At 50.1% G+C, this 12,249-nt stretch overlaps 1 protein-coding gene across 1 annotated transcript; it reads right to left on the bottom strand.

Moving 5' to 3' along the window:
• Window positions 1–1,287: 1,287 nt before the first annotated feature.
• On the bottom strand, window positions 1,288–4,897 carry SOWAHA (sosondowah ankyrin repeat domain family member A). Its single transcript, XM_075102976.1, has one exon. It carries the CDS (start codon window positions 4,705–4,707, stop codon window positions 3,286–3,288), a length of 1,422 nt encoding a protein of 473 aa, XP_074959077.1. The 5' UTR covers window positions 4,708–4,897; the 3' UTR covers window positions 1,288–3,285.
• Between the last annotated feature and the right edge of the window lie 7,352 nt (window positions 4,898–12,249).

Genomic DNA, 12,249 nt, shown 5'->3' with positions numbered 1-12,249 from the left:
CCCTGCACCTTCCATCTCCAGCCTGCCCCCCAGCCATCTCCATGGGGCAGGAGCAGAGCCCAGGGGGGCAGGGTTTTTTGGTTTATCCTCTTCTGCAATCAACGTTGATGGTGCGGAGGCAGCTCCCGGCTCTGGGCTGGGCCAGAGGTACAAAAGGCTGCTTGACCAGCCCGCAGCACACGCTGCCGCCGCACAGCCTCTGCCCCATGCCAGGGGAGCCATGGTCCTGCTCCTGGCCCCGTTGCCTGTGAAAGCATCCTGGCTAAACTTCACAGCTCGAAAATCCTACTGCGTTCAGCCAGGTTTGGGCTTGACACTGTGAAATTAAGGAGAATCTATCAAGTTGAGGGATTCATTACATGGCCCTAGCCTTTGTCTCTGCCAGGAAAGCACTCCTAGGATCGTCCTACAGTGCCCCTTCCGGAGTCTAGGCGGCAACAGAGGACATCAAAGCCCAGAAATGCTGATGGACTGGCTTTACTTCAAACTCGAGGCACTATATGTTTTTGTAAGATCACAGCAGTGCATTCTCAATACCTCTCAGTATTTGTTTGCACCTGAGGTCATACAGCACTCGGTATGCTGATCACAGCCTGCCTGAACACTATCTTTTCCTTAATCTGCTCAACAAGGGGAAGGAATGAGCTGAGTCACTGCACAAACCTGTTGGCAGAGCCTGGCCCACCCCACCCACAGCACCCGACCTTGCGAGCTCCCCGCCTTTGTGTTGCAACCTTCCTACCAAGCCTCCCTGCGCCTCCCCGGGGAACGCTGTAAGGACAAGGGCTCCGGTGTCACTGCTGGGCGGTGTTTTCTATCACACTAGCTCATGGCTGCGATGCCTCCGAGGAAGGAGTAACGCAGAATTTCCTCGATGATACGTGTTGCAATGAAGTCTTTCTCAGCCGTGACTTCTTGCTTTTCCTTTGATGCAACAACACAGGAGCAGCAAAACCTTCTCCCTACCTTCCTTACAGTGAAGTCATAACTACGCTTTACAGGTTGGTCCGTTGGTTGTTTATAAATGGGAGACACCCCATCCTCGACCCTTGCCTCCAACTCAAGTAGGTTTTACTCAGAAATAGCACTAAAAATTCAGCTATTTCATTTGAACAGGTATCAAGCATATATCCATAACTAACAAACAAGCTTCCCAGTAAGACGGAGTCAAGCTGGGGAGCGTTTCCAAGTCACACGGAAACAGAAGGCTTTTACCAGGCAGCGTCAGTCCTGCCAGCGCCTCGGACGTGACACAAATGCGCACGCATGCTCCCGCAGTTTCAGGAAATACAGAAAAGTGTTTAATGTCAGTAAACTTAGACTTTTTAAAACACAGCAACTGACTTTCCCCCCCCCCCCCCCCCCGGAACTCTGCAAGCTGACAGAGTGCAGCACAAAGCACGGTTTCAAATGACCACACTGGTCAATGGTCACACCAACAGCTATGCAGCAAATAGGATTTCATTTTTTATTTTTTTTTTAAACCCTACTCCAGACATAGAAGTCATGAGGTACTTGATCACAAATGTTTGCTTAACAACTTAATTAGTTCAATACGGAAGCAGGCTGGTGCAGAATAATCCAGTCTCTTCCAAGAGCAGATGGATCAGACCCCTCTGCGACCGCTGATGACGCTCGCAACCGATGGCACCAATGCCAGGGACTTCAGGGAGAATATTTTAAAGTAAGAAAGGGCAGTGCCTCCACCTTCAGCACAGTCCTACAGCATTCCTTGCATTTGGGAGAAGCCAATTACAGCCAATTAGAAGTACTAGGCTTAATTCAAGGCTGAAAAAAAAAAACAAACCACCAAAAAACCCCAAACAACATTCCTGAAGTCACTGACTTGGAAAGAAAGGCAAAGCAGGCAAGCATTTTGGTATAGAAACAAAAACACCTGACGGGGCTGAAGGGCAGAGCAAGCGCAGTACTGGCATCACCTTCGTCACCTCTGAATTATACAGGTTCTTTAGTAACGTTTTTAGAGAAAATATGATGGTTTAGCAAACTGGCCCCAGGAGCCAGACAGCTTCTGTTCTTAGCTCTGCCTCTTCACATTAACTTTAACCAAGTAGTCATTAAAAAAAACTAATAGTCTCACTGCGAGTGTATTACTTAACCTGCAGTTAGCATGCTTTTTGGAGCTACGTGTAGTTCTATATATAGAACAATTATGTTTATAACATAAAAGAAGTTAGTCAATGATTCATGCTGTTGAGATAAACATTGCTTTAAGAGGTCATGCAGACATTCTATCATGAAACACCTAACATAACATAAAGCCCAAGTTTTAGAAATATTTATTGTAAATAGGGCAAAAAATCAAAGGCCAAGTTTTAAATAAAAAGAGTCAGACATACAAGCCTGATTTTGTTTCCAGTTGGCTACTCAGGAACTCCGCAGGACCCGACTCGCAGTTTTCCGGTTCAGTTTTTCACTATCAAATACCAACAAGGTTTTATTCAGATGAAGTCACTGAACGACAACCAAGTTTAAATGCTCACAGTATCATCAAGACACATGGTTAGCTCCACCTGGTTAAAAAGTCTTTCAGGAAGAGGAAAAAAAAATTTGAAATGCTCACCTAGCTTCCAAACAGAGGTAGACATGTCACGCTGGCTTGAGTGCTGGGGGTTGGGGTTTTTTTTTTTTATTTTTAGATGTGTTCATCTAATAAGACGCTTTAGGTGACAATTGAGATTGTTATGTTAGTATTTCTGATAGCGAGAAAGTTTGTTTTGAAAAAGTACACAATTTTTAAAATAGAAATATTCCTCTTCTGTTACCAAAATAATCAGAAACGTCATAGAAAACTATGCATCTTTCCTCTAATAATTTAAGCCTGCTATATAACAAGCTATGTTAAAGTAGCCAGCTACCAGCTTGCTATTCACAGTGTACAATATGCAATTCTTTACCTTGCTTTTGCTCTCCAGCCAAGGAACACAGATCAAGAAGGCTGCACCTTGAACATTTTAACCCGTCTACATACACACAGAAGTTGTTTTAGTTTTTCAACCATTAAGTATAAAGTTTGTGGTCTCCACCGATACTTCAGGATGATGGTACGTACAGCATTCACAACACTCCCTGGCCAGCTCCCCTTCCACAGGTGTCTCTGAGCTGGGTTTCATCCTGTGGCCTTTGGAGCTGGACCCCACCACTGATTTAGTTAAATGTCCAAAAAGACAGACACGGAGAGAAGAAATCCAAGCTGCTTCTGTGAGAGAAAAATCAAGACCCCAGTCACATTACTAAACAATTTTGATCCCAAGAAGGCAGAGGCTAGTGGCCAAAGAACAGCTCAGAAATGGGTCTGCGTTTCACGACGACTTCCTCTTCCTCCTCCTCTCTTACCTCAGAGAGGGAGGAATATGAAGGGAAGCCCCCTCTGGTCTTTGGCTTCTTCCTCGGGCCTGTAGTGGCAGCCAGGAGCTTGTTTAAGGATGAGGGCTTCCTTAAACCTTTGGTGAGATCGCAGAAAGCCATGTCATCGGATATGACCCCCAGGAAAGTGCTAGTGGAGCTCAAGATTGAAGCCGCAATCTTTGTGTTCTTCTTGATGGGCATGGAGGGCTCCATGTTGTGGAGAAGGCTGGGGTCCCCCAGCAAGCGCCTGACCATAGAGGAGGTCCCTTCCTTTAAGTACTGGTGTGGCTTCTTCCCACTGTAGTCCCTCAGGTCGGTCTTGGCGTGGTAGCTGTTGACCAGCAGGGTGATAGTCTTCTCCTGGCCGTGTATGGCGGCCAGGTGGAGTGCCGTGTAGCCGCTGTGCGACCTGGCGTCCACGTTGACGCAGATCCCGTTCTTCTCGGCCTCTTGGATGATACTTTTCACCATGGCACAGTTACCGCTCTTGGCAGCCCAGTGCAAGGCGGTGAAGCCCGAGATGAAGTCCCTCCGGGCCGCCAAGCTGGCGTCTTCTAGCAGCAGCCCGTAGAGCTGCTGGGTCCATTGCCCGCCGGCCGCCATCACCAGCCACTGGTGCTCGGCCTCCTCCAGGGGCACCACCGCCGTCTCCTCGCTGGGCCGATGGTTCCTGGCCACCCGTTGCGGGCCAGGCGAGCGGGACCCGGCCTCCTCCTCCGGCGGGGGTGACACGGGGGACCCCAGCTCCTCGGGCGGCCCCGGGGTGGCGGCAGCGGTGGCGGTGGTCGGCACGCAGCGCACGGGCAGCATGCAGGGCTTGGGGGCCGGCTCCCGCCGGGACCCCCCGGTGCTGGCGGGCAGGGGCACCCCGCCGCCGCCGCCCTGGAAGCGGCCCCGAAGCTCGGAGACGGGCCGCGACAGCGGCAGCTCCTCGGGGGGTGATGGTGAGAGCCAGCATTCGGGGTCGGGGTCGGGGTTGGGGACGGCGTCCGGGATGGGGTCGGGATCGGGGATCGCGACAGGGACGGGGTCGGGATCGGGGTCAGGGATCGCGACAGGGTCGGGGCCGCCGCCACCGTCCCCCGGCACCAGCGCGGCTCCCGGCGGCGGGTCGGTTCGCAGCTCCCGCCGCAGGACGACGAACTTGGCGCCGCCGCGGTCCTTCATCACCGCCACGGCGTTCACCGCCTCCTTCAGCCGCTCCTCCCGCTCCGCCGCGTCCCCGCCGGCCTCCAGCAGCGGCCGAAAGGCGCTCACCAGCTCGGCCCTGCGCACCCGGCCGCCGCGCTCCCGCAGGAAGCCCAGCACGGCCGCCGGGCTGATGTCGAGCTCCGCCATCCCGGCCTCCACAGGTGGTGGTGGTGCGGCCGCCGCCTCCCGCCCAGCTCCCCGCGGCGGAGGGAGCTCCCTCGGGGGCCCGCCGGGATTTGCAGGTAGGAGGCACCTGAGGCGGCGGCGAGCGCGTCCCCCGCGGCCGCTCCCGCTGAGGTGATCGGGCCGCCCCGCCACGCCCCGCCGCCCCCGGCTGAGGGAGGGGAGCAGAGCGGAACCAGCACCTGTCTCCTCCCGCGGGGCGGCGCCGCGGGGGAAGGCACCGGCCCGGCCCCGCTGAGGGGAGGCGGGAGGCGGGAGGCCCGTGGCCGGTCCCAGTCCCAGTCCCGGTCCCGCTTCGCTCGCCGCGCTCATGTCTCCCTCAGGTGTCTGAGGAGACGCGCCTCAGTCATGTCACGGGTACACGAGCTCTTTGGAGGCTTCTCAGCCAAGGGGCCAACACTTCGCCGATTCACCCTGCCAACTTCATAAAACAGTGGTTTTGGGATTTTGGTTTCGATAGCAAATAAGTGGGGTGGGTTTAGGGTGGAAATCGCTCTGCAAAATCAGGCCTCCGCTCTCTGGTGTTGCCTGGGAGCTGCGATTCTTCTGGGGTAGAGTCTCCTGCCTCAGAATAAGTCAGAAGATAGGTGGATGGGTCAGTGTTTGGAAATACACTCTGTGTGATACTGCATATGTAATCATACTCATTCTCTAGATGTCTTTTATCTACGTTGCACCTACAATGTACCTCTGTGTGTGTGTGTATCTATATAATTGATGAAATCTTTACAACATGCCTGTGTCTATTCACACCCACCTGGAGAAGAGAGAAGCTGTCTCTGCTCCCACATCAATTACTTCTGCTTAAGCATTTAACGTTATTATTGTTCTCTGTTGGGGGGGGGAGACATCCCAGACAAATGCCTTTCCCCAGGCGAAGGAGTAGGACTGAAGACCTCCTGGAGGGACGATGTTCAGCCTGCAAACTTGTTTTCTCCTCCGCTGAGTGTTGCATTTGAGATCACTAAATCGATTCCTGAATGACTGAACAGTTTGTCTAGGAAAACAGCAAGAGAGACTGAGCACGGAATGAACGGAGTCAGTGTGCTGTGAAGACAGATAAAAGTAGCTGTCTGTACAAGGATGGATAAGGAACCAGAAAATAGCTTCTTTTGTGTTTTCACCGTCTTAGAACTTGAATAAAATGGAGTATCAGCCTGTGCCAAAGTCTCCATTTTGAAGGCAATTTGAGGAGTGACGATCCCCATGCAGCGTATCTCTCTACCCTCTTGCTGATGCTGATCTCCCGTCTGCCTCTTCACACCTTTACTGGTGGAGGAAGAGCCTCTGCCCACAGATTGCTCAGAGTCTTCCTTTGGCAGCCTTTCCCCTTCTCTCCATCGTTCTGCAAATCTCTGAAAAGCTATTTAATCTCTTGCTAACAAGCTGGCGCTGAGACAGTTCCTCAAAATCATTTTGCTGCTCTAAAGTTCTTTCACATAATAGTGTGTAATCTTCATGCTGCTTGTAGCAATTCAGTATTTCTACGTGAATCGCACACCTCTTATTACTGCCTTTTTACGTGGCATACTCAGCAACCTCGCTCTCTGCTGAGGCAGCCACTTGTGTCTAGTGTTCTACGGAATTAGCAATGCTTTCCAGCTTACGGCATCGCCGCAGTTCTGCCTGGCCTACCGTAGAGAGCTAATAATGAGCATGCATCCAAGCATTAATTGCTATGCCTTGCTTTCAATGTTGATCTCTTTTCTTTACTAGAATTCATTGCAGGCATAAGAAAATCTCAGCAGTCCGTGATTTTTGCATTGCAAACTTCCAGCTGTACCCTAGGGTTATCGTTCATGTCTGCAAATGAGTGAGAGGAGGATGGAAAATAATTCAGAAGAATAGGCTCTTTTAAAAAACATTTTGTTACAAATGTTAAGGGAGAAGTTGCTGCTATTACTTGAATTGGTTCAAGCACGGCAGGGTACGTCCTTGGGCTCGCTGCTACGCTGAGGGTGTTTCTGTGGGTGCTGGCAGAGAGGTGCTGCACTCCGTCCCTGCCTGCACAGGCGTCACCCCCTGTATCTGTGTGTCCTTTCGGACCCATGAGGGTGCTGGCAAATCCCACCTGTGTTGTCCCCAGCCCGGCACCTCTCCTTCAGAGGACTCTCCATGCACCAGGCCCCCGGGCAGGCTTGCTGCTCAGCACCCAGCGGGGCCACCCTTGGGTCGCTGAGGTCCCGTCACCTCTGGGGGCTTGCGTTGGGTCCAGGTCCCGAAGGAGGGGTGTTACTGAGACTGTTCCCCACTGCAGGTCCTGACACTCCTCGTGGCCGCAGAGCAGAAGGGCACATCCCCAGGAGGTCGCAGAGGAGGAGAGAGGATGTCTACAAGTGCGCCTTGCACGATGCCACATGTGAAGTGGGTTGCTCTCGTTTAACTGCCCTGACACAAGGAGCTCTTTCCCCAGGTAATTTTCCAGTGGTGCATCTGAGCCCGTCTCCGCACGTTCGCTTCATCATTCGTGGGCCACCTGTGCCATGTGGTTGGCCCCCTTTTCACAGTCTCTCTGTCAGTGGATGTTAGGTTAGTCCTATACTTTCTGTAATTAAGAAGAAAACAACACTTCTGTCTAATCCTCCGAACCGTTTCCAGACTGCAGCACAGGGCACGTCCTGTTGCCAGCCTTCCCCTTTAATCTGTTGATGCCTTTTGGTTGCTCATCTTTCAGGCTGAGCACTAAGGACCAGGGGACCAGATCCCAGTGAGCTGCTCTTAGTTTCCTGAGCACTGGTCATATTCTGATCAGATTGTGCAGCAGAAATTAAGCTGTTTGAATTCATTTTATTAATATGGATAATGAAGGCCCAGAGCATTATGGGTATTATGCTCTACAGTCATCTGAAATTTCCGGCCTTAAAAAGCATGAGAAGTTTTGCCTTTCTTTCTGTGTCACCAAAAAGCTAGAAAGCAAGTACTTCTTGGGTTATTTACAGAATACTGTGGGCTGCTTCGTAGGAGATTTCAAGCCAACTGTCTTGATATTTTTAATTTACTGGCTGGGACAAAAACAATGTACAGAAACCTGTGATTAAAATAATTTATTACTACTTTTTTAAACACAAATAGTGCAGTTTGCTAGTTCTACATCACAAGCTGTAGAGAGCTGGCCTCTATTTTGAACTGTGTGACGGAGGAGGGTTATCTTTCCCGTGAAGAAGCTTCACAAACTTTCAACCTATCAACATTACGGTGTGGTGAACGGCACAGAGACCCTGGGCGTTTTGCCACCCCCTCAGGGGAGGAAGGTAAAGGTTGTATGACTGTAATTGTTCACGCTATGCAAACCCAGGAAATAAAGTGGGAGATCAAGCAAAGTATCTGGTCAGAGCAAAGAGCTTGTACTGACACTTGAGAACTGAAGGAGATGGTATCGCAGGTCCTGCTCTTCCTGCATGATGTCCTCAGAGCTGCAGGGGAGGTGAGGTGCCAGGTTGGAAGGAACGGAGGAAGCAAAAGGGAATATAGGAGATAGCCTCAGTCGGACAGGGCACTGCTGCTTTGCAGAAAGGTGAAGCTTAGGTGCTACTGACTATGGATAGGATTTGTACCTCAAGGAGAACTTATTTTCCTCTGAGATGAGATCAGGGTTCCCAGAATAAATAGGATGACAAAGTCCACGATTTTCCACTTTCCTTGTTGACATTTTCATGTGAAACAAAGAGCGTGCATTGTGAAGGAGGATTTGTTCCATGGAGAAATGCAGTAACCTTCCACAAGTAAACAATTGAGCAAAAGTCTGTGACGAGGTAGGGAGAAGATTGCTTGCAGATAAAAGGCATTTTCTCTGAAATGAGGACGGTTCAGCTGTAACTCAAGGACCTCAGTAAACAGTTTGGATGATGTTTCTCAACAGCAACCGTTCAAACGCAGTTTTCCACGTATCTCAGAGGTTTTATTTACTAAATACTGCTTGTTCCACACAGATGATGCAAGGACCCATCCCAAACATCCTCTGGTTTTCAGACGGTGCCTGCGGACCTGGTGGGATTCTAGCAGGATAACTCAAACCTGGCATGAGGTACAGTGTGGTAATACTGCCCTTTAATGCAAGGAGGCAGGGAAATCCGGGGTGTTTCCTGCCGTCCCACTTACATTCACAGGGACCACTCAGTGTGCACAGGGGGTACAGACCTACAGCTCCTGTTGACTTGTGTAGGAAAGACTTATAGGTCCCATATATTGTCAGTACAACCAGTGAAAGTTTAATAAGGCGGGTGGTGGTAGTGCTGCTAAAAGAGTAGCTATTTAACCATTTGAGTTCTAAAAATCCCCAGGAGGAGACATTGTGAGAAATGAATAGTTACCAATAAGCTGCTTCCTCCGGCCTGTGCTGAAACACATGAGGGCGTTCGGTTTACCTGCACCACCTGGATTTGAAGATCAAGGACTTTACTCAGCCCTGAAAGATGCAGCCATCTTCAGAAGGCCTTGGTCTTGCTGCAGTATTCGCGTGGCAGGTCGGACGAGCACTTGCTTACTCTGGCTATGTGTGAAGTAAAAGGGGCTGTGACAGCTTTTATTTCTCTCCACTTTCGCTGCCTGTACCTAGGGTCACAACGGGAGGAAGTAAAGCAACTCCCACTGATCTCCCCACCATCAGAACTGTGGCACTGCAATGCCACCATCCATGCAGCGAGGGGCATTTTCCTTCCCCTCCCCAGGACAGAGAGGTCCCGGGGACACATTTGTGTCTCTCCAATCCTTTGTATTCTCTAAACCCAGCTCTTTACCTGTAGAAAATTCACAGCTCATCTAAATTCACTGTGGATTCAGCAGGTACAAATATTCCACAGAGCTGAAAAATCCTTGCAGGAGCATTCAGCACTGTAACATATGTTTAATTTCTGAGCCGTGAGGAATAATTTGCATAACAACTGATGCCTTAGCAGTTAAAGGAGCCACCAAATCCAATTCTCATCTCTTGAAGCCGTTTTTATGCACCTGAAGCTTTTGAAATTAGCAGGGTTTCTCTTGAAATGGCATTAGAAATAGTGTGCTTTTTGAAATAACAAGGTGTTTAAAAATAACTGCGAGCTTTTACACGGAGCTCTCCCGTCACAGCGATATGCCCCGTGCTGGTGGCAGCGCTGGTGGGCAAAGGGAGGGAGGACTCCAGCTGCAGCAGGTCCCAGCAGCACGGCTCAGTCAGAGCCAAGCGACAGCAGTGTCATCCCTTGATCTGTTGCGATGCCTCAGAATTTCCTTTGCGCCGTGAATCTTTGCATCTGACCTCCAGCTCACAGAAACCAGCCGCTGCCCGGGAATCGGCTTTTGTGAGCCTTGCCTCGTTACATTCTGCACTTTATCAGCAGGGAAAAGAGCTCTTAATGAATCTAAGTCAATCACTTATCCCAAAGCACCTGGCATGATGGCATTTAAGCGTGTGTTAAGTAAGAGTTTTACATTGTCTTAAATCAGGACTCCAAAGCTTGCCCATAAAGTAAAAAAAAAGCCAAACCACCAAGTAATTCTTTAACTTTTTTATCTGTTTATTTTTGCTTTTTTGTGATATATAAAGGGGGCCTGGAAAGTTAACTCTGCTTCTATATAAACTGTTCTACTTGCATCTGTATACAGCCATACTAGGCTTTAGCTTCGCTGTTTTTGCTGAAGGACCCGGGGAGAACTGGAGAACCTTTGGGAATCGGCCAAAGAAACAAGAGGACAAAGAGAGCGTCTGGTCTGCACGAACATCTGAATGAAAGGTTCAGCGAGCTCGTACTGCCGCTGTGGGCAGAGGAGGCTCAGCTCGAGATGCCAAAGACCAGCAGGCCAGCTTTGCTCTCCCTGGCAGCTCTAGCACAAGGCAGCGTTAACAGAGAGCTGTGGCTGTGAAAGGAAGAAGTTTGGGGGGTTTTTATCATTTTTGGTGACCTGAGAAAATAAATCAACAGGTGGTGTTCGGCATGGGCTTTTTAGAGGAATACAGCATTTTTACAACCTCTCGTGAGCCAGGACTAATACATGGATTAGCAGAATTAATTTCGTCGCAGTCAGTCCACTCAGGAAGGACAGCAAACTCATATTTCAAAAAGCAGATTATTTAGGTAACACCTCTCAGAAAACACCTTGACATTGCTTCAAGGGAGAATACAGCCTCCTTCCTAACCCCTGATCCCTCTGAGTGCTTGCGTTTGATAACCCCTGCCCCCTCCCTTCAATTGCTTACATCTAATTCTCCTACCTTCTTTTATTTCTCCAGCATAAGCACATCCAGTGTTTATGCTGGATAAATTCTGGGATGAATAGTGCTTCCCAGAGGTCCTGCAGCACAATGCAGGTGGATCCCAAGGAGTCTTGGGAAGAACCGAAGATGTGGAGATGCAACCTGTGCTCCTGCACACCTGCTGTAACGTGGCAGCTCAGCGCCCACTAGCACAGCGTGGTCTCATTTATTTATATTGCCGTGGGAGCGAGAGACCTCTGTTAAGATCACAAATAGCAGGTGAGGGAGAAGACAGAAGTTAATACAAAGTGCAGCCCACAGAGTATTGTAATGAAGTGTAAGCTCTAGTTTAATTTGGTCGCTGAGGTTTAATTGTCTTTGAATACTTCAGTCCCGCTTTAGGGCTCTCCTGGGACTGTGCTTTTGTGGGCGATGAATAAAAGGAACTGGGATGTTGGTATCTTTCCTTTTCCTTATCTTGCCAAAAAGTTGAAATTTGGCAAACCTTTTGAAAAATAACTGGAAACAGGGCCTAAGCACAGTTGCTCCCTGTTTCCTAGTAATTGGGGTGGGGCTTGGAGCATTAGCTGTATCACACTTAGGTAACGACTGTATTTGTGGCCCTCCTTGGTGCAGGATGCTGGAGGTGATCTAGGAGCACCTGAGTAGACAAGGAGGAGCCTCCTGGACAGAGCTGCTCCAGGTAAGCTCTCCCTCGTCTGTTCCCTGGGCAGTGGTTACCTTGTGCAGTGAGATTAGCATCCCCCATCTAGCATCAATTAGGGAAGGTCAGGCTGTGAACTGGCTCTTGGAGGAAGATCTTTGCCAACAACAAAGATGGGAGAGCGGGTTCTGGCCCTACCTGAGGCAGGGAGCGGAGCATCGAGCCTCACCCCAGACTCAGACTTATCCTGATTCAGGAATTGCACAGTAACTGTTGCCATTTTGCTCAGATGGTAGCTTTTCTCCGGCTCTCACGTGCAGTGAGTTGCAAGAGGGCTTGCTCACCTCTCTTTTGAACCTTGGGGGGTTCAAAATGATCCTTTCCCCACGCAGAGTCAGTGTTGTAGGGAGAAGGATTTGATCCCTTTGCCCAGACTCGGCTCTCTAACTGGAAGTATGCACTGCTTCAAGAGAGAGGATGAGGAGAAAAGACGAGGATGCAGTGGCCGATAGAAAGACTGGGGAAAGCCTGAGACAAAACCAGGGCGACAGGCAGATTAGGGGCGTAGGTCTGGTCTAGTGACCCGGCTGCACAACCGAGAGAGTGCGTGGCTCCGGCGAGCTGTATCTCGAGAGGTGCACTGCAGCAGAGGGCACCAGAAAGCAAGAAA

Source organism: Phalacrocorax aristotelis, chromosome 8 (genome assembly GCF_949628215.1).
Source record: "Phalacrocorax aristotelis chromosome 8, bGulAri2.1, whole genome shotgun sequence".
Taxonomy (NCBI): domain Eukaryota; kingdom Metazoa; phylum Chordata; class Aves; order Suliformes; family Phalacrocoracidae; genus Phalacrocorax; species Phalacrocorax aristotelis.
The sequence above is the reverse complement of the archived record's forward strand: the minus strand, read 5'-3'. Positions and strand labels throughout refer to the sequence as shown.